The sequence below is a fragment of the Mytilus galloprovincialis genome, chromosome 2, assembly GCF_965363235.1.
Source record: "Mytilus galloprovincialis chromosome 2, xbMytGall1.hap1.1, whole genome shotgun sequence".
Lineage (NCBI taxonomy): Eukaryota > Metazoa > Mollusca > Bivalvia > Mytilida > Mytilidae > Mytilus > Mytilus galloprovincialis.
In genome coordinates, this window is record NC_134839.1 from 74,776,909 (window position 1) to 74,801,872 (window position 24,964).

General features: G+C 33.3%; 2 protein-coding genes and 1 long non-coding RNA gene across 3 annotated transcripts in view; all 3 read left to right on the forward strand.

Annotated features, from left to right (window-relative positions):
• The window catches only part of LOC143064382 (uncharacterized), a 36,945-nt gene extending 21,748 nt beyond the window's left edge, over nucleotides 1–15,197 (forward strand). The window contains exon 5 of the mRNA XM_076237165.1: nucleotides 13,767–15,197. Within this exon, the coding sequence (XP_076093280.1) occupies nucleotides 13,767–14,035 (269 nt within the window). The 3' untranslated portion in view covers nucleotides 14,036–15,197. The remainder of the gene's footprint in view (nucleotides 1–13,766) is intronic.
• LOC143062398 (uncharacterized) lies at nucleotides 4,589–11,388 on the forward strand. The gene is made up of 4 exons (XR_012974732.1): nucleotides 4,589–4,890; nucleotides 6,514–6,663; nucleotides 9,607–9,765; nucleotides 11,008–11,388. It is a non-coding gene; the product is annotated as an uncharacterized LOC143062398 (long non-coding RNA).
• A 454-nt stretch (nucleotides 15,198–15,651) lies between the features above and the next one.
• On the forward strand, nucleotides 15,652–24,531 carry LOC143064383 (uncharacterized). The gene is made up of 8 exons (XM_076237166.1): nucleotides 15,652–15,835; nucleotides 17,558–17,618; nucleotides 18,336–18,436; nucleotides 19,421–19,530; nucleotides 19,858–20,026; nucleotides 20,897–21,042; nucleotides 23,157–23,241; nucleotides 24,040–24,531. The coding sequence occupies exons 1-8, from the start codon at nucleotides 15,686–15,688 to the stop codon at nucleotides 24,256–24,258; spliced, it is 1,041 nt and encodes a 346-aa protein (XP_076093281.1). The 5' UTR covers nucleotides 15,652–15,685; the 3' UTR covers nucleotides 24,259–24,531.
• The last annotated feature ends 433 nt before the right edge of the window (nucleotides 24,532–24,964 follow it).

Genomic DNA, 24,964 nt, shown 5'->3' on the forward strand with positions numbered 1-24,964 from the left:
CAGGCTCATAAGCATGATCAACGAAATAATTGTCCATTCGATTGTCGAAAATTATGTCCGCAGTCAAAGAAAGACTGCATAAATACAATGCAGCTGTTTACTCGCGTAGTTAACCATATTTCGATTCTAAAAAATATAGAACTTTTGGATCCTTTCAAATCTCGACCTTTTTCGGAAATGAGTTATATAAACTGTTTACCGCTAAACCCAATTTGAAATTAAAAATCGTCTAGAAGAAATAATCCACAATGCTTTTCAACATAAAAATGTTAGCATACGCTATACATCTTTTACGTTGGAATGACATACGGCATATGATCTTAAAAGTGAACAAAAAGGTAAAACATGCTACACAGATGAACAAATGATCAGTATGCTGGAGTTTCTTACGGACAACATATTTGTTGTATTTAGAGGTAGACTTTTTTTTAACTTTTTGTCGACATTCCTATGGGAACGAACTGTGTGCCTCTCCTTGCGACCTCATCTTATTTTTAAATGAGTCAGATAATTTAATTTCACATTGAAATCTAGTAATGCTATTCTTTTTATTAACATTCCAAACTTTTTGATTGGGTTCCATTAAAGGAGGGGCGATAGATACTACCAGGACTGTCAAACTCATAGATAGAAAATTTACTGACAACGCCATGGCTACAAAAGAAAAAGACAAACAGACAAAATAATAGTACACAAGCAACAACATAGAAAACTAAAGATTGGGGGTGATCTTAGATGATCCGGAAGGGTAAGCAGATCCTGCACCACATGTGGCACCCGTCGTGTAGCTTATGTTATTACAAATCCGGTAGGTCACATTCGTGAAAGGGGAAGGGGATTGAAGCTACGACCTATATCTCACAGAACTATAAATTGAAGAAACAACAAACCCGGCTTCATCTGCCTTATATTTAGACCTATACCTAAGTTCATGAATCTATGACAAACGAGATATCACAAGACCAGAAATTATTGCTTTAGTAGTTGCATGATTTTTTTAATTACACGTTGACAAGTTTAGAATGTATTAAGTCACTTTTGAAAATACAATGATCTACTGATCACAGTTAGCCTTGCTTGCAGAAACGCAATCCAGGACACTTCTCTTCATACAATATAATAAACACATTTAACTTATCAAATCTTTACTCTAGTAGTCACAGTTGTTAGACTGATTGAAGGAACTATTCCACTTTTGTATCATAACAGAAAATGGGAAGGCAAATACAAAATATTGTTGTTTTTGGAGGGACACAAAAATATGTACAATAACATAACACAATCGGAATTAAACAAATGTGCAATGAAACTGACACCATGAAAAGGCTGGATTTCATAGCCGACATGTTTGATGCGTTTAGATGAGACAATCGGTTTTCATATGGAATTTTTTCTATCTGCATGCGTATCGTTATCTATATAAGTCAGGCTTAATACAGGAGCTTTTCGTGAAAAAATTGAATGAAACTGGTTCTAATTCACATATATATTGGATTTGTTTGGTATTTTTTTGCAGATAGTTACAGCTTTGAAAATTCTTGTTTTACCTGTCTTACTTCATTTGCACTAACATTGAATTATATCCATCTGCTTACAGACTTATTTCGTCATCTATATAAGTCAGGCTTTAGACGGGAGCTTGTCGAGAAAATGAAAAAAAAAAAGGTTTCTTTGATACTTGAATTGCTTATTCATATATTGGTCTTGTCTGGTTATTTATTGCAGATAGTTACAGTCTGGAAACTGAAATCGATTTAATTTAAAATTGTTCTGTTTGATATAATATTCTATTTTTCTTGACTAACATCTATCAAAAACACTTTACCAATGCTAGTCTTTAAAGACATGAATTTGGCAATCTGATGCTACGGCTGTTTCTGTTTTGAGGCTGCTGCTGCTGCTACCACCAAGAAAATTCGTATGTATTCCTCTTTCAAAGGAAGTAACTGCTGATGTTGCTGTTGCTGTTGATGCTGCTGCTGCTCATATTTGTTTTTCGTATGTGTTCAAAAAAAATTGCATCCAAGCAAAATCGCTTCGATATAGGTTGCACTGAAACACATTCACCTTTTCTGCATGTGTTTACAATCCCCTCTTATAGGTTTCTTGCGAAAATTCAGCAACGAGAATAGGTGGTCATCCTTCGGGCGACATACTTTAAGATGATCATTCCTCATGAAGAATTCGATTTGGTACAGCTACAAATACGTTTCGGGCTACTTTAATCAGCAACGTAAAAATACCATCACGTTGATGCTGTGTCATCAAGTGCAGGTGCTGTACAAGTTGTGATCAACAAAACCGAAAAAATAAATAAATATATACAAGTTTAAAATCATGGTCGGTGCAGGATCTTTACATCATCACTGTGTCTCTGGTCTGAGGATGGAAGTGTGACCAGAGGTTTTCCTTGAAAGTGTCCGAGTCAGTGTCAGTTGCGATGTTTCCTGGTAGTTAGTTCCAGCCTCAGATTGTTCTCGGGTATAAGCTGAATTCGTATTTGGAGGTGTTGCATTGTAGCACGGTGCTGACAGTGTGGCTATGACGTGTTTCCCTGTTGTTGACGAAGTAGTATTTGGGGATTTCGGTGGCTACTTTGTTGTACTTTTTTTTCTTAAATGATATTAAGCGATTTGCTGTTCTTCTCATTTCAAGAGTAGGCCAATTCAAGGATTGTATAAAAGAGGGACGAAAGGCCAGTCAAACTCATAGATTGAAATAAACTGACAATGCCATGGCCAAAAATAAAATTTAAAAAAACCGGACAAATAATAGTACAGAAGACACAACATAGAAAACTAAATCTAAGCAACACGAACCACACCAAAAACTTGGGGTGATCTCAGGTGTTCCGGAAGGGTAAGATCCTGCTTCACATGTGGCACCCATCGTGTTGCTTATAATTGCGATCACAGAGTCGGATTGGTAGTTGTAGTTTTTGGTTAAAAATCTTTCAGCCTTGTAGTGTACCATTTCTATCCGTTTGAAGTCTTTCTTCCAATGGGGGTCCCATAACGAGTTACTGTATTCCAGATGTGGTCATATCAGAGCAATGTAAGCGTGTTGTTTAAAATTCTTCAGGAAATCTATATGAATTTCTTCTTACAAAATTCACTTGTTGTGAAGCTTTATTAATTTTTGAGGTAATGTGATGGTTCCAATTGAGTTTGATGTCCAGCTCCACCCCTAGGTATGGGTTATGTTCTTTTAGTTCCAGCTTTTTAGAATGTTAGACGTATGGTATTATAATTCTATTACAGATGTTATGTGTTGTCTATAGAACGTATCATTTCTGTCGATGAAATGACATTTTCCAATCAATAGACCACTTTTCTAATTCAGTAAAGTCTTTTTGTAATATTTCTGTATCATTATGAGTTTTGATGTCTCTTTATGATAAGCAATCGTCTGCAAATAGTCTTCATGCTGGTACCAGTTATTAATTTGAAAATTGAGCGACAGAAGTATCTGTTTGTATGCAACTTAGTTTAATTTGGATTCTGTGAACTGATTTGCATACAAAATTCAGATTTTGTCACACAATTCAATTTTGTGTTTTTTTTTGTTTGTTAAACAAAGGTGAAAATTTAACAAAAGTCAATTTTGTGTCAAAAAAGTAATTTTGATAGCAAAAGCAATTTTAATAGCAAAAGGAATTTTGATAGCACAAAGTTCAAGTCCAATGTGGCGCCACTTAAGTAGGATGTCATTTTACTATAGACACATTCTTGTTTCTTACGCGGTGCTGTACCAACACTGTTTCATATAAAGAGAAAGGTTGAGCGCTCACAAACATTTTAAACCCAACACCTTATGTATATGCCAGTCCCCGTTAGGCTCCCGATTACTACAACTTAATTTTATTTCTGGTGGATAGTTGTTCAATGGCAATTATACTACATCTCATTTTTATATCATAAAAAGGTTGTTGAATGACAGATAATCGGTTTTCCCATTTGGCTGTGTCCATCTGATTGCAGACCTGTTCCTTTATTCATATGAGTCATGTTTGTACAGGACCTTGTACAAATTGAAAAGAAGGCGGCTTTTTTTTAATTAACGTCCGTACACTTGACCGTATCCTAGATCAAACTTTCATCTGAGTGCAGCTAGTTATAAAGAACGCACTAAGCTCATTAATACATTTCGAAATGATTTTGAAAATTATTTCATATTCTGTTCATCACCATTTGATCAACTTTTCTCTGTGTGATTGTAAATGTAATGTAACCCGATGCTCTCTTTCGAGGACCATTTTACATTCAAAGGGTCGTTGAATCGAAAGTTATCACCTTTCTACGCAATAAATGCATAGACAAATCTTCCAACGTACTTCCTCTTTTTAATTCATTTGTCGATCATAAACAAAACCTTTTAAACATACAAAAGATAAGTTCTCAATTGAATAAAGCTTGTATATTTAAATACATATGATAAATGTTTCATATTATTATGGTTAGTAAACTATTCTTGTACAGAACATGTATCAAACATTTTGGAAATTTCCAATACTTAGAAAACGATACGATTTCAATTGAATGATAAATATAACTACATACCCTAGCTTTGAAATAGGCAAACAGTCTCCAAGTTAGTAGGAGATTATTTTAAACATATTTACGGTGAATTATTAGTATATTTTTGTCTTTATCATTAGGATGTCTCAAAATATAAAACAAACCATGGAGATTGGAATAGATAACTTCTTTGAATTTCCTTTGCGTGTCCGATTGACAACAGCTATTATTCCAGTAGGACTTATTTTCCTAATTGGTGGGTTAGGTAGTCCGTCGTGGTCCAGATCGGAATTGTCTCAACTTGGACTGTGGAAATATTGTTCAATTTCAGACATCTTTACTTGCTGTAATAATTTACCTGGCGGATCACCAGGTAAGACACATACAGAGTAATGACATTTTTGTTATGAATAAATTCAGAATGGTATTCGGGAATGTGTCAAAGAGACAACAATCCGACGAAAGAGTAGAAAACAGCCGAAGGTCTTCAATACAGCGAGAAAATCCCACACCCGGAGGCGTGCTTCAGCTGGCCCCTAAACAAAAATGTGTACTAGGTCAGTGATAATGGACGTCATACTAAACTTCAAAATATATATAAGAACTAAAATTAAAAATCAGACAAGACTAACATAGGCCAAAGGCTCCTGACTTGGGACAGGCGCAAAAAATAAATGCGGTGGGGTTTAACATGTTTTTTGGTCGAGATCTCAACCCTCCACCTCTAGCCAATGAATACCTTAGTCTACTTTATAATCAAGAACAGCAAGCGATTCTGCAAATATGAAATCCTTTAAAATAGGGCTGATGCCTGTTTGCCTTATCTATTCCTTTATTAAAACTTAAATTAGAATAGCCATTGATAATCTAAATAATTATGTTTGATATGGGTGTTGCCCGTTGTAGAAGGCAGTACGATGACTATAGTTACTTTCATCCACACCATGGCGGATAGTTGTCTCATTCACAATCATATCTCATCGCCTTACTTTTTTTTCTCAATCAGATAAACTTACAACTGAATATCAAATTTACTGAACTTATCGATTGGGTACGCTTGAGATTTTTACCACTTGTACACGAAAGAATTTTCATTGTCAAAATTAGATAACAGGATTGGCAATGTTAATATAAGTTCTTTTGAATATTAAGGTTGAATAGGAATACTACACATATAAATGATTTTTTGTGATTTTGTTATTACGAATAGAAATATTAAAAAAATAATTGATTTTTTTTAGAGAAAAAAGTAGCTATTATCCAGCTTATTTTCAAACTACTATAACAGGTTTTTTTTCTTCAAAATGCTAAAATGAATACTCTAACAAGAGAGGATTCTGTCAGGAAAGAAAACCCAATTGACATAGTTTTAGGATACCCTCTTTAATGTTAATAAACTGTAGGTCATCGTTTTCGTTTTCGTGTTACAAAACGATACGAGTAAATTAACAGCAAATTCCATTATATAACCAACATATTTGAGTATATAAATACTTTGTCAATGTGTAGGTTGACACTATGAATTTTCGACGTATTAATGTTTACATTTAGAATCATCAGCTCAGGATTCAGTGCCTCGCCCCTAAGATCATAAACATAGAATACGTACCGTAAACTTTCCGTTGATAAATTATTAATGAACTAGTTAGAAAATTAGGTTGCAACTTCATCAGGTAGGGTTGACTTTTTAAGATTTTGACTGTTACTTTTATATATCCTTTGGTATTGCCAAGTAGCCCATCATTTATTCATACATCACATATTTTCAAAAACGAGACGGAAGAAACCAAAATGGACACTCATAAGCCACATAAAAGAAACAGACAACCTCATAGAAAAAATGAAAATGACAAAAAGACAAACAAGTTTACTAAACACTCCATCGAAAACTTTTAAATGAGCAGAAATTATATAACTGTCGATTATGAAAACTGTAATTGGATTTTGCTGTATATACATGTATAAAAGATTTACACGAAAAAACGATTTTTTACAGGATGGATAAAGGCAACAATAGTATTTCATATGTTTGGGATTGTTGGAGGAACTTTCTGTCTTTCATTTGCCATATCAACAATGTGTGTCTCGCCGTTCAAGTTTCACACAAGAGTCCACAATGCCATCTGGATAAGCAGTGCACTTACAGGTTTTATAATTTTTTTTTATCGTTGACGTTTGAGGACATGGACGTTTATCGCGTCAGTAAACATATTTCAAACTTGATAAATATAAATCTTGATTTTCTTGATAAATATACAACATTATTTTCTTGATAAATATAAAACATGATTTTCTTGATAAATATACAACATGATTTTCTTGGTAAATATACAACATGCTTTTCTTGATAAATATACAACATGATTTTCTGGTAACAAACATCCGTGCAAGCATATTCTGAAATGCGTTTATATACCATATACAACTTATTCGCACTTATCGAATACTTTTGTCGACTAGTTTCTTTACACACGTTTCCTTTACTAGTTTATAATCATATACAGGAAGTATTTCATCAACATTATTCCGCGTATGGCTTGAATCAGTCGTCTTTTACTAGTATTATAACATGAACGGAGCAGTTTTGTGAGTATAAAAACTTAGGTTCTTATACGTCCCTTTATATAGTGGCGAATTAGAAGCTTTATAAAAGAGGGACGAAAGATACCAAAGGGATAGTCAAACTCATAAATCTAAAACAAACTGACAACGCCATGGCTAAAAATGAAAAAGAAAAACAGAAAAACAATAGTAAACATGACACAACATAAAAAACTAAAGAATAAACAACACGAACCCCACCAAAAACTAGGGGTGATCTCAGAAGGGTAAGCAGATCCTGCTCCACATGTGGCACCCGTCGCGTTGCTTATATGATTACAAATCCGGTAAATAGTCTAATTCGATAGGTCACATTCATGAAAGGGAAGGGGACTGTAATTATAAGCTGGGTTCAGTCCAGGCATAGAATGTCTTAGCTTGTACTTCGCATTCAATTAAAATGCCTTTTAACTTCGAATTTGATTTGATCTTCCAACTTTTTTTATTCTAGCGCCAAGATAAGTCTCGTGTTAAAAAACAACTTACGTGATGTGAAGTTTCACACAGATACGAACAAGAAGCCATATCTTTGTTAATGCCCGCGTCACACTGTCCCGATTTTTACGCCGATGGCAACACGATTATGGAAATTTTCAAAATCGGGACTGATCGTATCCTGATCGGGCTATTCGTAGTGCCATCTTTAACCATCGTAGAACCATCGGCCACTTTTTCTAGCCTTCGGGGACAACTTCGGGAAGGGTTCTAAATTTTTTAACATGTTAAAAAATCCCCGAAGGTGCGTCCGATGTTGAGGGTTCGTATTTAGTTCGTATCACCATCCTCATCATCGTAATGTCACCGGGAATGCATCTTTGAACATCGTATTGCATTCGTGTTTCCATCGTTTCCATTGGGCAGTTTTGACATTACGATGTCTACACGAATGAATCACGAAGCTACCCGGAGGTCTTACGATGGCAACACGACTTCGTGAAGACCTCGTTATCCCGTCGTGTTGTCATCGAATAAAAGTACGAAGGCGACAAGATGGAACTACGACGGCAATAAATCCAGCTAAATGTAAGTTAATTTTCGCGCTAAAATATATTTAAAGTGCCATGCGCGATATGCACTGGTCAGTCTAATACGACAGTTAAGAAAGATGCTCACAAAACATGGAGCTCATATCATATGATTCTATGAGAACAAGAAAGGCGATAGCGTTGTTTCTATTAATTCAAATGGAACAAGAAGAGCAGCTATTACAGGCTCAGGATTTACTTTTACAAGTAGAATATTATTTTTTGTCAATTTTTCATATCAAGTAACATAATGAAAATCATAAACGCGCCTCGTACACCAACACTGCAGGTACACAGTATATAGGGAAACCAACTTTTTCTTCATTATTCTGATTTTTTATGTATCGTCTGAGTTGTTGTCACACGAATGTTTACTCCATAACCATTTTGTTTTCTATATGTCATATTTTTGCCGCATTTGTTGCTTTCCCCACATCCTTCCTTTTGTCTATATTATTATGATATTCTCCTGGAAAGAGCTGTTTTTGAATAAAAGGGATCAACGAACCCATTACCTTACCTTTAAGATAGATCAGTAAACATGGGCATAATTATGGGTGATTATTCAGACTAGTTCACACATATAACAGTTCAAACAAGGCAATGCCGAGCGTGGTATCCCCTCGTATGTAACATATTGGGGACAAATATGGACACTATATTTGTATATGACACATGCAGAAAATAGTAAATTGAATATGCATATTTGATACATAAACTATTTTTTTTAGAAATCAACAAAAACATTCAGTAACTGGAAATACCTTAAATATTGTCTTTAGAACCAGCAGGTAAAAAAATAAGCAACCAATTTCCTGGGTATTATGCTATTTCAAGGAGAAAAAACAAGTCCATCTGCACGACCTTGACCTTTGGCCTTGAACATAAAAAATGTCAGATCATTACAAGGAGGAACAATATACCAAATGTGGTTAAAATCTTTTGAAGAATATTGGTTTTAGTGTGTCCACAAGGGTGATATTGCCTTGTATTACAACTGCTACTGTGACCTTGACCTTTGAACTTTAAAGTCAATAGCGCTTAAAAGCTGTACACGACGTCTTTTAGACATCGTATGGCCATCGCGCCATCATCGTAATCCATCGTGTAGCCTTCGTAATCCATCGTGTAGCCTTCGTGATCTATCGTGTAGGCTTCGGCTGCGATATGAAGCTTAAATACCCGTCTTCGGTTAACCTTCGTATGTCCATCTTTTGCTATCGTATATAATTTCGGCACCATCGTATAAACTTCGTTATTCTTCGTACTTGCTTCGGTCACTTTTTGGTATTTTAACGAGATCGGGACCAACTTCGTACGAACTTACAATTTTCGCATTCGGGTGTCCATCGTATATAAAAATCGGGACAGTGTGACGCGGGCATTAAAGAATACGTAAAGTAAATTGAAACCTCAGCATAACTATATTGATAAAGAAAATATACCTCGTATTTTTTTTGCAGTAGTTTGTCTTGGAATAAGTTTAGGCATTTTCAGTGCAAACTACCACAAAGAACCCTGGTTGAGAGGACATTACACATCTGCTGGTTTTCATATTACTGTCTGTGCATGTGTTACATTTATAGCAATATTTGTAGCTATGATTATCTTTAGTTACCAGGGTAAATAATGTTAGTTTTAGTTAGGAACCTGTAAACGGCCAGGAGCATTACTTAAACAAGTAACAATTGAAATTACCTATTCAAGTAATGTTGAAAACGAGGCTCGTTCATATAAGTATTTTTTCTGAATATTATTTTTATAGGTGTCCAATAACACGGATTTTGCTAGCTTTAACAAATTTTCACAGTCATCTGGTTATTGTTTCCATTAAATATAAAATTTAACTTTCTGACGCACTTATCTTTCATACCGACGCTTCTGGGTCAAAGTAACGATTTCCCTTTATCTTTCTACTACTCTCAAATCTAATAAGCTCTACGAAATGAAATCTACATTTAGTCCATGTTTCTATTGAAATTCAAAATAACTCAACTAAGTATTTTAATTATTTTTAAAATAAATAATTAACCTATATAAGTAACTTAAAAAATAATACCTGGTTCAGTAACGCTCCTGACCGGTAAGCAAGACACAAGCTTAGTGTTAAATGGTTCCAATTATTAGTATTTTTTGCGTTTATTTAGACCTAATATTTCTTTTCCATTTATGAATACCATTTATTTGATTTGATGTAAAAATAAGATTTTTTCACTGAAGTTAATCTCAACATCTCAACATCTGTCATTAATGGTCAGAGAGAGATCTATGCTTTTACAAAAATTACAGGTTGGTATTTGTACACAAATATTCTTACAAGAAGTCTTTATATTACCAACACTAAACAGCCTCTTTCAAAACTCCTGAGTAGAACCAGGCACATGACCATACGGTGGGAATAAAACCAGGCTTTTTGAATCTTAATAATTTGAATATTCAAAGTTGAATTGAGGAACGTAAAAGAACAATCAACAAAGAATAAGCTTCGGTATTAGACATATTACAAAAAACACATGCATAGTTTTGAAAATTATTTTCAGTAACTGAATGCAAGCTTCAAGTACTTGACGCGCTGCTGATTATTCATACTGTCCTCGATTTTAATATTGGTTTATCGTAGAGACTTTTAATGTGTACTATTTTTTATGTATATTCGGGGTTAAAGTAAAATAATAATAATAATAATAATAATAATAATAATAATAATAATAATAATAATAATAATAATAATAATATAATAATTAGAATAATAATAAAGAAGTTATAGAATTCTAAAGTGAAAAGAAGAAAAAATTATGAAGTAAGTAAACGACACATAAATTTAAATCAAACAATATGATATTTAAAGATATTTTGATTCTTAGGCCACAATAGAGTGCAACCCATTTCTGATTACATGACACCAGTCAACTGGACAAAATACAATCAAGATAGAAGTTTAGAAGCTTGGCTTTCACATATTGATCCTGGGCTGAACAAAATTGAAATCAACGAAGCATCAAATAGAGAAAAAAATGCAATAGTGCAATTGATAGGTAGTACATGGAAACCTCATTTGGCTGGCAAAGGTCGTGACGCGCAACAAAAGGGATATTCACAAATGAGAGTAGTTAAGGTCGAAAGAATAGAAAATCCATCCCTTTTCCTGAAATATGCCCAGAATAGACAAAACTTTCTTCGTCGTCTTGAAACTACAAATCGTCCATTTAATTTACCGGGAATGATAAAACATGGACTAATCGAAACAACGGTTTGATTAAATGGTTTAAGTTTGTTTTTTTTTTTATTTTCTCTTTGGCATTGTTTCACATTTTTTCATGTCGGACTTTTCACAGCTGACTATACGTAAATATTTAGCTTAAAATTGTTGATTGATTGATTGTTGGTTGCTTAACGTCCAGTGGCAAATATTTCATGCATATTCAGGACGAGAACATGTCAACAAAAAATATAATAGGTAGGTCCTGTCTTAATAGAGGCCATTTGGGATGATGGTCGTGGAAATTTGGACTGCCACTGGAAAATTAGGGTATTTTAGATAGGGATAGAAATTTGGCCTTGCAACAGATCACCTACGGACCCATCAAAGAGTTGTTTCAAGGGTTCTTAAAGTGCAAAGAGTGTGGGACTCTCTTTACACGAGGCATCGGATTTAACGTCCCCATTCTGACCGGACGTGTCTGCGAACTTGATACATCCCGGACAGCCAAACGGACCTACAACTTCGGCAAGCGTTTTACTGCCGGTCGGGAGAAGACCAAGAGACCATATTTCTATTTCCCAGTCACTCTTGGGGAGGGGGGGTATATTGTTAAAGGCAGTGCTGTGTCAAATTGTTGCTTTCATGACCTGGTTTTTATAACTATATATAAAGCCTCCAACTTGTATGACAATTGTTCCGTTAAATTGACAGAATTGTTTGAGTAACACAAACAGACATGATAGGTAAATGTAACATAAATAGAGAACTATCAGCCAAGAACTGTGAAAACATATAACATGTAAAGTACAAACGACTAAAATTTTTAAACAAACATACAATTCAAAAGTGTGTGAGTGTTACCAGCAACGCATCACACGGAGGAAAAATGAATATCTAAGCTAGTTCTGAAGTCTGAAGGACCCTTCTTGGTACCTGCAAGTTCAGGACTTGTTCATTCAAATTAAGAACTTATTGATGCAACTTGCTGATGGGGATAGATGCGACGAAGATGCTTCCAATTGTCAATCAAAACAAATACACATTATCATCTCTACCTTTGTTTTTTTTCAACATAGTGATTTTTTTCAATTTGGTAAAAAAAAAATTTGCACCGGGCCTTCTTTTTCTAAAAATGTTGGATGAGAAATATAGATTCCTACACTGCAACAAGTGTATTACGATATTTCTCAACTCGAGACAGTTAAATTTTATTATTTAAAGCTCGAGGCTTGCCGAGCTCTTTAACTAACTAAAATTTAACTGTCGAGAGTGGAGAAATATCGTAATACACGAGTTATAGTGTAGGAATCTGTTTCTCTAATGATTTTTATCCTTCTTTTTCAAAGATTTTCAAAAACTTGTGTTCTTTATATGCGACGTCATCAGACATGGTCGCCTTTTTTCATGACGTCACAATAGGAAAATTCAGAAGAAAACAAAACATTTAGACGTCATAATCAAATTTGGACTTATCATTTGCAGAGAACAGATTTTTCACTAGTGAGGAGAAATATTTTTCTCCCACCGGTCAGGAAATGTGAAAATAGCACAAAATTGGAGAATCAAATTTTTTCTCAACAATTCTTTTCATTAAATCATTTAATCATGTTATTATAGAATTCAATATATGACTGTACACAAATGAGTTTAGACATGTGTTACATCCATACGTACCGATCATCAGGTTTTATGCATATATATATTACAATTAAAGCTTTTGTTTTATGCATATATATATATTACAATTAAAGCTTTTGTTTTATGCATATATATATATTACAATTAAAGCTTTTGTATAATGCCGATATAAAACGTACTGACCTCAGCCTAAAGCTACAAATGTTATATTATTAATCAACAACTATTGCAAGAAGAATGTAAATTTGGGAATTTTTATGCCCCATTTATGGCAATTATGTTTTCTGGTCTGTGCGTCCGTCTGTTCGTTTGTCTGTTTGTCCGTCCGTTCGTCCGTCTGTCCCGCTTCAGGTTAAAGTTTTTGGTCGAGGTAATTTTTGATGAAGTTGAAGTCCAATCATCTTGAAACTTAGTACACGTGTTCCCTATGATATGATCTTTCTAATTTTAATGCCAAATTAAAGATTTTCCCTCCATTTTCACGGTCCACTTAACATAGAAAAGGATAGTGCGGATGGGGCATAGGTGTACTGGGACACATTCTTGTTTATAATTTATTTTTAGTAACACGCCTTATAAGCCCTATGTAACGTACTGTTTTGTTTCTTTTCGGTTCATTTTGGGTAAATCGTCGTTCTTTTTATAAATCGTCGTCATGCTCTGATTGGTTATCGATAAAACGATAAAAATGTTATCACAAATTTGAACTGATTGCAATGAATGATATAAGAGTTTGAACGAATATATTTACTGATTGTATTAAAATTGTTTAATATTTTTTAGGTACAGATATGACAAACCTTAAAATGATTGTAGTGCGCATGCTTCTAGGTGAAATTTATGTTACCAATGTCCAATACTCGTTCAAAAAACCACCTTGCAAACAATGTGTACCTGGTCATCTTGGTTCATGTGATAAATTGGCTCATAAACAGGGCATTTTTGACTCGGTTATGGCGGCTATTTACGGAAAACACAGAGAATTTATAACATATGAACAAAACAGCTGTTCAAGTTATCCAGAATATATAATAACTTATAACAGAGAATGAGAAAACGATATTTATGTACAGCAAATTTTGTAATCTTAACATTATATATATTATATGTTTTTGTTGTGAATTGATGTATAGTGAAAAAACTTATACAGCACTGAATAATACAGTATAGTGTACGCATATATGCGTATTAAAAGTTGAATAACTGTTAGAATTTACCTATTTTTCGAAAAGGTCTTTAAATACATTGGGACATTTAGTCTACTGATACTTATTTTGGACATTATAATTATGGAGTATTGAAACTGTTTCAATTCCGATTAATCACCAGCATAGTGAAATAGTTCTGATGATATCAATTCCAAAACAGAACTTGAAACGTTTATACTGAAACTCCAAATTAAGTAATAATTGTACAATGACTTTCGAAGCGTTATCAAAAGTATATACTGAAGTAACACATATTATTACATTAAATTTCTATCATAACAGTGCAGTAAAATATTCAATAGAGCTCAGATATATATAAGCAAACGACATACATCAGATACGTGCCACTCACTATATTTATTATTTGTTAGTGTTCCAATGTATGAAGATTATGATAGCTTAATAAAAATTTGATTGTTGAAGACTATCCCAAGTGACAACCGTAGACACTCTTATTTTGTTAAGTTGGTGAAGATGCTTTTATTATTTTGTCTCTTTTAAAAAAATCAGTCATACTGTATTAGTAGTTTTTGTTCTTTTCGGTTTGGTTATTGTTATCTTTATACAACTGTTACACTTTTTTGTTCGATAAACACGTCAACCCAAGCCTCTATGCATTAGTTGTAATCTGATTGTGGAATATTTGTATAGAAAAAAATATCATTCATAAAGAAAAGCACTGTTACGGAATGAATAAGATATCAGGCCTTCATTTACCTTAGGTAATCAGTAGTGGCATTAACATATGAAGGTAAAGATTTGAGGAAGGTGAACACCAGGCAATTAACGGGTGACCGATATTTGATGAGTCAATGCAGCTATTCCACAAACGCCTCAATCGGCAAAGGAGCGAAATGTCGGAAAAGCCATTTATCTCAGTGGGCCAACAGTTCAAACTGATGGACTAAACTTTGGAGTCCTTTAATCGCATGCAAGTTCTAGAGATTAAAGATCATTGAACAGAATATTCACTGTAATAACGTGTGTGCAATATTGTCAATTCCAGACGATCCGATACCTAGTATGTTTGCTTGTTGCTTTTTCTCTATAAACTCTATTGATATACGCATATATTTTAAGACAGTATACATACCTCTAATATATATTCTTCAAAGGTGTGCCCTGTCTAGTATACAATTTTTTTTTATGCCGGAGGTCATTGTCAATACTGCACATTTATTATTCATTTTGTACTTTCCTTCACCAGGCATGATTTTAATAACGAAGAAGAGACATTTGACTGTGTAATCTATTAGAAAAAGATTTCCTAGTTTTTAACTTATTAAAATTGTGTCGATTCACTGTATGAATTAAGTGAGACTTGGTCATCAAATTCAGTTTTATTCTAAAAATATAATTTTATCATTCTATCATGTATTAAAAATAAACGCTTAAAATGAAAACTGATCAAATACATTGATTATTATCATTTTATCAATAATGTAATAAATCCCTAATCTCAAACACTGATAATGGTGACATCATACAGTAATAATGGGTAGGAGCTCGGGTGGGCTCTATTCTCTGTCTGTCCTGTTTTTGTTTTGTTTTCTACTCACCAAGCATGGTAGCTTATCTGCAGAAGAGAGTAGTACATCACAGGACGAAGAGAATGGTTCAACATTAAACTGGACACCGGCTACGGTAAGTATGATGATAATATTGTCCTTGATGAACTTGTCAAATGAGGCTATTTTACCTGTATTTTTGTTAAAATCACTTCACAAGTATCTATATTATCGTTTCAATTGTTTGAAAGTACATAACGTAAGATTAGATTCAAACATTATAAATATAATACTATTTTAAATTTGATCACAATGGTAAATATTTTATTCAAATATATTATTATTTTCATTTAATTTGTAAAAATTTCCATGAAAGGATTGTTGTTTTTGTTCTATTTATTAATTTTTTATTTCACATATAAAATACAATTTGTTGAAATCTAACTTTTATAATTTTCAAATTCAATCGGTACAAATATTATTTTTAAATTCAACATTTTAGATCGTTATGCACTATTTTATAATCAACATGTACATGATCCATAATCAATAATATTTTTTTTTATGCGCGATTGTTGCATTCTGGGAATAGAATTGACGTCAAGGGGTAAAGTTTTTCACTAATGTAAATATTGGCTTTTTTTTTGAAGAACTGGAACCCATAAGGTCAAATTCAATCACAGAATGCAATTATCAATTTGAATAAAAAATAATCATGCATTTATATGGAAAATTACTGAAGTAAAATGAAGAACAGGATATGAAAAAATACTTAATCTGACAACCAACGACCGTAACTCTGGAACGGCAAACCAGAAAGAAAAAATTCGAATTATCAAGTAAAGTGTTGGGGGTGGCAATCCAGGCATGCTGGAATAATTTGTCGAAATGTGAAAATGCATTAAATGTAACAATTCAAGTCCTATCACTCTGAAGGTTAGAACTAATTTCAGTTAACGTTTGATGTATTGATAGTTTACCATAGTACGTCCCGTGTAAAAATTTCGCTAAAATGAAAGTTGACACTTATAATTTACTACCAATTTACAAACATAGGAGGTATCAGTTTAAAGCTAGTGATAAAATTTGTTTCTGTCTTTAAGGAGGAAAGAATAGTTATCAAAGATACCAGGATTATAATTTAGTACGCCAGACGCGCGTTTCGTCTACATAAGACTCATCAGTGACGCTCATATCAAAATATTTATTAAGCCAAACAAGTAAAAAGTTGAAGATCATTGAGGATCCAAAATTCAAAAAAGTTGTGCCAAATACGGCCAAGGTAATCTATGCCTGGGATAAGAAAATCCTTAGTTTTCGAAAAAATCATAGTTTTGTTAACAGGAAAGAACACTGTAATAGTTTATCAGTTTACCATAAATATTCATCATAGATTCAACGTTTACAACTCAGTACGCAAGACGCACAAGAATCATCAGAAGCGCTAGAATCAAAACAGCCAAATCAAAATTTACAGCATTGAAATAAAAAAAAAAGTTGTGCTATGGCCATCTATGCATAGAGAATAATCTCTGTGTTTTTCTGTTTTTTTTTTCTTTTTCTGCTTTTTTCTTTTTATGCAATGAACAGTCAGGACGGGTTTGATTACGTTGCGGCTGGTGATATCCAATCTTTTTTCATTATATAAAAAAAAAAAAACAGAGGAAAATATGATAGAAATGCAGAAAAGAAAAAAAAGAAGAAAAGTTTACACAATATAACAGTAATGATGTATTTCGTTTTTTTGGTTTTTTTTTTTAGAAAATATTAATACTTTAAGTAAGAGAAGCTTTAAGATACAAATATTTAATTTCAATGCTTTACTTTGATTTAACGAACATATGTTTGATGATTTCAGTCCGTAGCACCTCATTTTGGTTTTTCTGACGTTAAAGTGGCTATAACAGATATAAGTACAGGTACATCAATTTAAGATTTAAATTTCTTAACGTTTTGATAGTGTTAAATCTCATTTAAAAGAAAAGTAAGCTTTTTATTACTATTATTCAAAGAAACAACAAAAAGAAATGAAACAAGACTCAAAAAAGACACACAAGAATTTTTTATGCAAGTTCAGGGCGTTAATGAACCAAGCCAACTGTGATATTAATATCACTTGTCGCGGGATTTCGTGTAATTCCAAAAAAAAAAAAAAAAAAAAGCTTAAGAAATATGGAATTATTGACAACGACATAATTATGAATCAACAATCAAAGTCCAGATCTAGTCAAATCTGAATTTAGAATAGGAAAAGCAATGATTAAAATAACAGCTTCAAGAAATTTAAATCGGAAAGTTCCTTGTAAAAATTTCAAGATCAAAAGCTCGAACACATTAAACGAATGGAAACGGTCATATCTTTGACTTGGTACATGCATTTCGTTATGTAAAAAATGGTGGATTGAACATTGTTTCGTAGATAACAAAACTCTCATGTGTATCATACTGAGTTCCATTTAATTCTATTATATTGACAACAATGTGTGAACAAACTAAACAAACAGAATACTAGTATGTTAAAATAGCAAAAATAGGGGTACAAAACCATTTTAGACTGCATTCCCCTAATACAGGCAATTCTTCAAGGTTTAAGTATTTATAACCAAGTTTTTTGTTTATTTGTTTTTTTTTCTTAGAAATGCCTGTACCTGGTGGAAAATTTAGATATACATTTACTGTGACCAATACTGGAAGTACAACACGAAATATTACTGTTACCACCAAGGTTGACAATTATGTAAGAAACAATTTGGCCATCTTATTCAAGTACCATAATATTAACGAACGAAACGCGCCCTTTGTCTAAAGCCTGTGAGTTTTATTAATGATATGATTAACAACTGTACCAAACTTATGGTCTGACACTAGAATTTATTAATCGTTTGAAACACAAATGTAACAGCCCCGGTTGTTCTTTGGTAACGTGCCTGCCTCGAATGCGGGAAGTGGTGGGTCAGACATAGCCAAAATCAAACCCTTGACATGATGTATTCCCAGCATCTCTACTTAACATGCTGTTTAGGGGTAACGGCAAGAATTAGGTTCGATATCAGGAAACGTGTCAAGGTAGAGTCACGTGTCGTGTTGTGTATAACAACTTTAAAATCCGGCTAATAGGATAGGTCTCATAAAAAGCTTGATTAATATTCGTATCAAATTATCATGAACATCATTATATTTGTCTTCGTCTACGGCGTCGTAGTTCTCATCTTCATTATCATCATCACCACCATCATCATCATCATTGTGTCTTCTTTGTCGTGTGTTATCGCCATCATAAAATGTGTTATGATTGTCATTGAGACAACTATCCTCCATAGGACGTACACGCTCACGTAAGCATCTGTTATATTATCGTATGGACTTAGAAAATTAGCAACACGCGTACTGTAAAGTGACCTATCAAATGACTCTGTTTTATAAAATGGGAAAACGAATCGTCAGCTTTATTGATAAACACATATGACATACATACGATTATGGTTATGATTGTCGATGAGACAAACATTCACTATAAAAGAAGAATCGACGATATAAATGAGTAAACCGTGTTCTTTTTTTCAAACAAATAAAAAAAGTATTTCATGTTTGTGCGGAAGAACAAGTCACGATGACCACTTGGGCATATGCCAAAGCTGAATGGTAAATCTTGAACTTGTTATTCTTTGTTGAAGTGCTTTTTAATACTTATAATACTGTGAAAGGACATGATTTTCTTTAGATGCTGATAGCTGTGATTCCAAACCCGACATTTGCACTCAATCAAAAACAATCACATACTGGAACGATTACAGTCACAGTAAACCGAAAGGCTAGACCAGGTTTAGAAAGGTAAATATTTTTCAATGTAGCAGTTGGTTTGGTTTATAGAGTTATGCAATAATTGTAAAGTTAACGTTAATTGTTTTAATGTTATGTCTGTGATCAATGGTTGAATATATTCATGTTCATTTTTTTTAACCAATTACAGAAGGTAAATGTGTCTTTCATATTCTTGGAAATATAAAAAAAAATGAATTTTGGTATAAGAATGAATTAAAATAAATCTACCTTCACAGCTACAAATCTTATTTCAATGGGGTTTATCATGAAAGCTTACACCATGTCTAACTAAATAGCAAAAAGTAGTTTTACAATCTTATATTCTTATTTATACAGAAGAGTATTTATAACAATAACAGACAACGAGGGACGAACAGAACATTATAAACGTTTTATTGTTGTACGAGAAGAACCTGTTACAAACGATGCCAACCCACCAGAACTTATTTTCTTGGATTTTGTAACCTCTTGTAAAAAAAGCCCAAAGAAGCATACTCGATGTGGGGTAAGAATTCACAAAAAATAAAAATATTGTTATTAAACATTTTGTGCATTGAATCGTTTCTTTCTCTCTCTAATTTCCTTCATAAAAAACGCTTATTATAAAGAAAATTAAGGCCAAGGATGTATAAGAACTTGGGGAGCTGCAGTATGTGATCAAAAGGATCATAACAAGATTAACCAAAGTTACAATTTAAAACTCTTTTCTCGTAATCACTACACAACAGATCAAAGTTACTCAGAACTACACATATGTGTTTACCAATGTGGTTTTGGTTGGGTTGTGATTAAAGTGACAGCAAAATGAGTTGGAAAACAAAAATGACAAAAAATCAGATAAATCGGCAGACGTAGAAACATATTTTTAGTAACAATTGTATTGTTATATATTTATAGTTCGGACAATTCTCTCTCAGTCAATTAAGATATGTTCAGTTTGTGTTCAGGCTATTCAGTACTTGCTGTTTACTAGTACTTGTACAAATCAACATCATACTGATTTGTCTCATAAAATACTGAACAGTCTTGAATTGACCGCAAGCGATTTATTTTAGCTTCACTGAATTTTTCTCTGAGTGGGCAGTAAAATTCCCTATTGTCCTTTTGTTTTTATTTTGTGTGTTTGCTGTCATCTTGTAGTACATCACATATCTCTCCTTTTTATTTAACATTATTGTTTCAACGTGTCACACATCTACATCTTAATTTAAATTCACTTGATTTTGTAAAAACTATTAGATTTTTATAGAAGAAATGGGATGCATTATCATTTAAGATAAAACTAATGTCCTTGGTACACAAGAACCTTTGTGTGCTGCTCAAGACAAAATTAGTAATTGCCTTCGGATGTTTCTTATTCTTTTATATTTCACAGACCGGTAATTGGACAGTATTGTTTAGTGCGCAAGACACAGAATCTGGTCTAAGCATTATAGATGTAGATGACCATACCATATCCACTGTATGGACAGAGGATTATTCACAAGGTCAAGTCATCAGACCAATTAACGGTAAAATCAGGTAAAAATCAAAACTGAATTAGCAAAACATGTTTTCAAGAAAAGTGAGCTAGATTTTATCAACTTGTAAATAGATATAAATATTATGGTACTCCAATCATTCGCTTAAAGTACTCTTATTTAAGTAGGACACTATTATTTCACAGTGAAGTTTGATTTAAAAATAACTGCGATTCATACCTTTCCAATCCTCAATATGATATAATTTGTTCATAAGTTAATATGAATTTTTTAAGTGTACTTTCTAGCAGCTTATATCCATTCAGTTTATATTGAAAATAACACTCAAGTGATTTCGTGCGTACACAGCCCTTTTGTATGTTTACCTTCAACAAACACAACCAATATCATTCGAAACACAGCATAGAAAACTAATGACTTGTTAACAACAATTCCACTACAAACTGGAGACTATCACTTAGTCTCAAGCATGATATAAAGCAGATCCGTATCAACATGTGCCCTCCTGGGATAAGTCTAAATCGATTTGATAAGATTTCTGTGGTGAATTGGTCTTTTGTCAGACTTCGCGCGATTCTATGTTTGTGTAGAAATTACATGTAGCTGTAGCGCTCGGACTTTTAAAAGTTTCTGTGCCAGACTCTAACATTGCCAGCTCTTAAAAATAGATCGTCTCAGATCACCAAGAATCCAATCTGTTGAACTGCGTTCACGTGCCAAGTTTTTTTCGTATTTTGTTGAGAATGACTGGTACTAAAAACGAGCCGTACGAGTCTTGAGCTTGTCCGAGAGATTCTAGTCCACGTATGTATGTTTCTGTTCTGTCATAGTAACTTCTAAGGTGTGTAAGCGTTTTCTTTGGTGCGGGTATGTCTAGAAGTGCTTGCATTTACGATTGAATGATTTTATGTTTTTGTCCGAGTCTTTCATGTATAACTTCAATAGCTTTGTTGTAGTTTGTGTGCGTAAGAACAAACCCGGCAATCCGAATGGTGTATGACGCCTCTTCTTCTAGTAAAGATTTTAGGTATTTGAACTTTTGAACATCGGTTAGAGTGTTGTTGTGAATTGCTGAATCAAAATAATCACAAAAGGATTGCCATTCAAGTACGTTTCCATCAAATGTAGGTAAATTCAATTTCGGTTGTTTGTGAAAGTTGCTCATATTAAAGTTTGAATTTGAACGTAAAGACGTAAAGTTATATGCGAGGCCAACAATTTGAATGGGTGGCAGTGTCTAATTGTTTGGCAAAATACTTCTAGCGGCTACATTTAAATCAGATGTTTGAACATGAATGAATTTACAAACTTTGCGTATTTTCGTCTCTAAGTTAAATTTATACTCATATGTGTCAAGTATCTCTTGCTCTATATCCTCCTCCTGTACACTTTCCAAAATGTCCTTATCCAAATCCTTCAGAATATCTTGCTTTTCCTTCAACTTATCAAGAATTGCTTCCAACTCGTCCTCTTCCGGTTTTCCTTCTGATTCACTCCTCTCTTCAAATCTTCTTAAAATCCTAGAATCTGCGCTTCTGTGTCCCGTTCGAATATATTTAAGCTTTGTAGTCATCTTCTTCTGGTCACGGTACCAATATCGTAAAGTGGTTTTACTAAAACTGCATATGTAATTAGAAATACGTCTAAACTGTATGAATTTGTATTGAACTGAAGACTCAAGATAACGTCATAGGTTAACGACGTTGGATATACGATAATGCCGCGTTACGTTAACGTTCTCTTCTGTGCGTGATTTCTAAAAAGGTCCAATAAGTAGATTCGCACTTTAAATCTTCAAAATGCGATCCTGCAACACGTGTTTAAAATTTATTATATAATCGCAATTTGTTTGGTATATGTACAATAGATGAAAGGAACAAACTTGTCTTAAAATTGGGAGGGATTTTCGAGTGAACCGATTTATGATGAAAGATGGCACCAAGACGTTTGTCTCCAACGGACTAATTCTTCGTTTTATCTTATTCACAATACCGAAATAAAAAAATTTCAAAAGGTAAAAGATAGTTTAATATCTCGTGATAGTTGATTATCGCATGTCTAAATTTACTTTCACAAGAATCGCTCAAACCCAGTTGCTATGCTGTATACTTTAAGACTGTTGTTGAATTATTATTTTTGTTATCTATTTTGCAGCACCGATTGTTGCCGCAAAAGAACAGTTATTATTGTCACAGATAACAATGGAAACACAATTAGGATACCTATTTATTTTCCAGATGTACGTAAAAAAACATGAAAGATAATAGTAATTACTTGCTCTTTTAAAATGTTTGGTCTCGATCATCACTGACAAAGTGCAGCTACATTAGTACTGATTTGCCTTTAAATACCTTTAAATGTTATAAGCATTAACTAAAATCGCAGTATTTTTTTGTAAAACGTAGGGCTGGCTAGTAACTTTGCTGTTTAATTTTGTGAATGTGTGTGGCAACATTTTGTAGCTTCAACATGTTTGGACCAGTGTTTGACATTGTATTAGTTTTTTAAGGGATATTCAAATAGAATGAAATTCAAAACAGTGTGGCTGGGGCCATTGATTGACACATTAAATTCATCCATTGACTGGGACAATTTACGTGAACGTGTGTCTGTAACGACCACTGTTCACGACGTACCTACGATAGACATTTAAACTGTGGGGTCACCAAAGGTTTCTTAACGCCTTTAATTATAAAATAATTCGAAAAATTAATCAGGAATAACCTTTATGTTTTGATTTATACAATTGATATAAATCAAAACATCCTGTTATTCTTGATTAATTTTTCGAATTACTTTATTAAGGTGTTGAGGACCTTTGGTGACCCCATAGTTTAAGTGTCTTTAAAAAGTACATAGTGACCAGTGGTCGTTACATACAAACGTTCACCTAAATTGTCCCAGTCAATGGATGAAGTTAATGTGTCAATCAATGGGCACAGCCACATATTTTTGAATTTCATTCTAGTATTGGTAAATTCAGCTAGATGGTTTAATTGTTATTAATTTCAATATAGCATTACTTTTATAATTTTAGTACCGTCCCACCAGCGTTCCAACAGCAAAGAGTCATCGACCAAAATCTATCAAGATGACTGCAGTTGTAGTTAGCGGTTTTGGAATTTGTTTATTACTCGTTATTATTGGTACAGTAACAGCACAGAACTGGAAAAAAGTCGCATGTAAACGCCGAAACAAACAAGCCGGGCGAACTATCCGTATGGATGATACTCCAAAAATTAGTTTAATTGTTTGAGATTTACATAAACAACTGTAAATAACTGTGCAATGGTGTTTCGAAAATGCTGATTCCATTTTTACCAATAGATTTATTTTTCTGAAATCAACTTTAATAACATTAAAAGTAGGCATAAGTCTGGCATCGTTGTTGATAAGTATTAACTATATGCAGGACAAATGATAAATGTATGAATATGTGTACTTTGAATATAGTTCTTAATATTTTGTGTCGAATATAAATTAATGTTTAGATAAAATCTTCAATGCCAATAAAACTTGCTGTTTTCTATTTCAGATCATTCTAAAAAAGTTATATATTTCTTACATTAACATCGGGTATAATGCCACATGATAAGGGACGACATCAAAAGATCAATGTAAGATAATTTAACATTGCCGGTACATATTGTACCCAAGGAACCGATCATGTTCATCAATTCCGTAAATCCAAAGTGGATGTCTCTAATATGCCGTCTTTTCAAAATCTTCTTCGTTTTACAGTTAAATTTGTCTCGAAGTGTTGTTTCTCCTTGGTGGTATGTTTCACCGTCACTATATGTGTTGTATTTTTTCTTCAAATTACAATTTCGTTGCATTTGTTTCATGTCCTAGAATACACGCCTTAGTGAGCTTCGGTGTAAGCTTCATGTGCTGTTTCATGAGAGGTTTTTCAGAACTATCCTCTTAAGCGATCTCTCATATTTCCTGACATTCATCACTTG

What these genes read in the sequence shown, in the direction of transcription:
- LOC143064383 (XM_076237166.1), top strand. Translation starts at nt 15,686, where the DNA reads ATGGGTAGGAGCTCGGGTGGGCTCTATTCTCTGTCTGTCCTGTTTTTG. An exon ending in CCACCAAGGTTGACAATTAT is followed by an intron (nt 18,437 to 19,420) that starts GTAAGAAACAAT and finishes GATTTTCTTTAG; the next exon opens with ATGCTGATAGCTGTGATTCC. An exon ending in GCTAGACCAGGTTTAGAAAG is followed by an intron (nt 19,531 to 19,857) that starts GTAAATATTTTT and finishes TTATTTATACAG; the next exon opens with AAGAGTATTTATAACAATAA.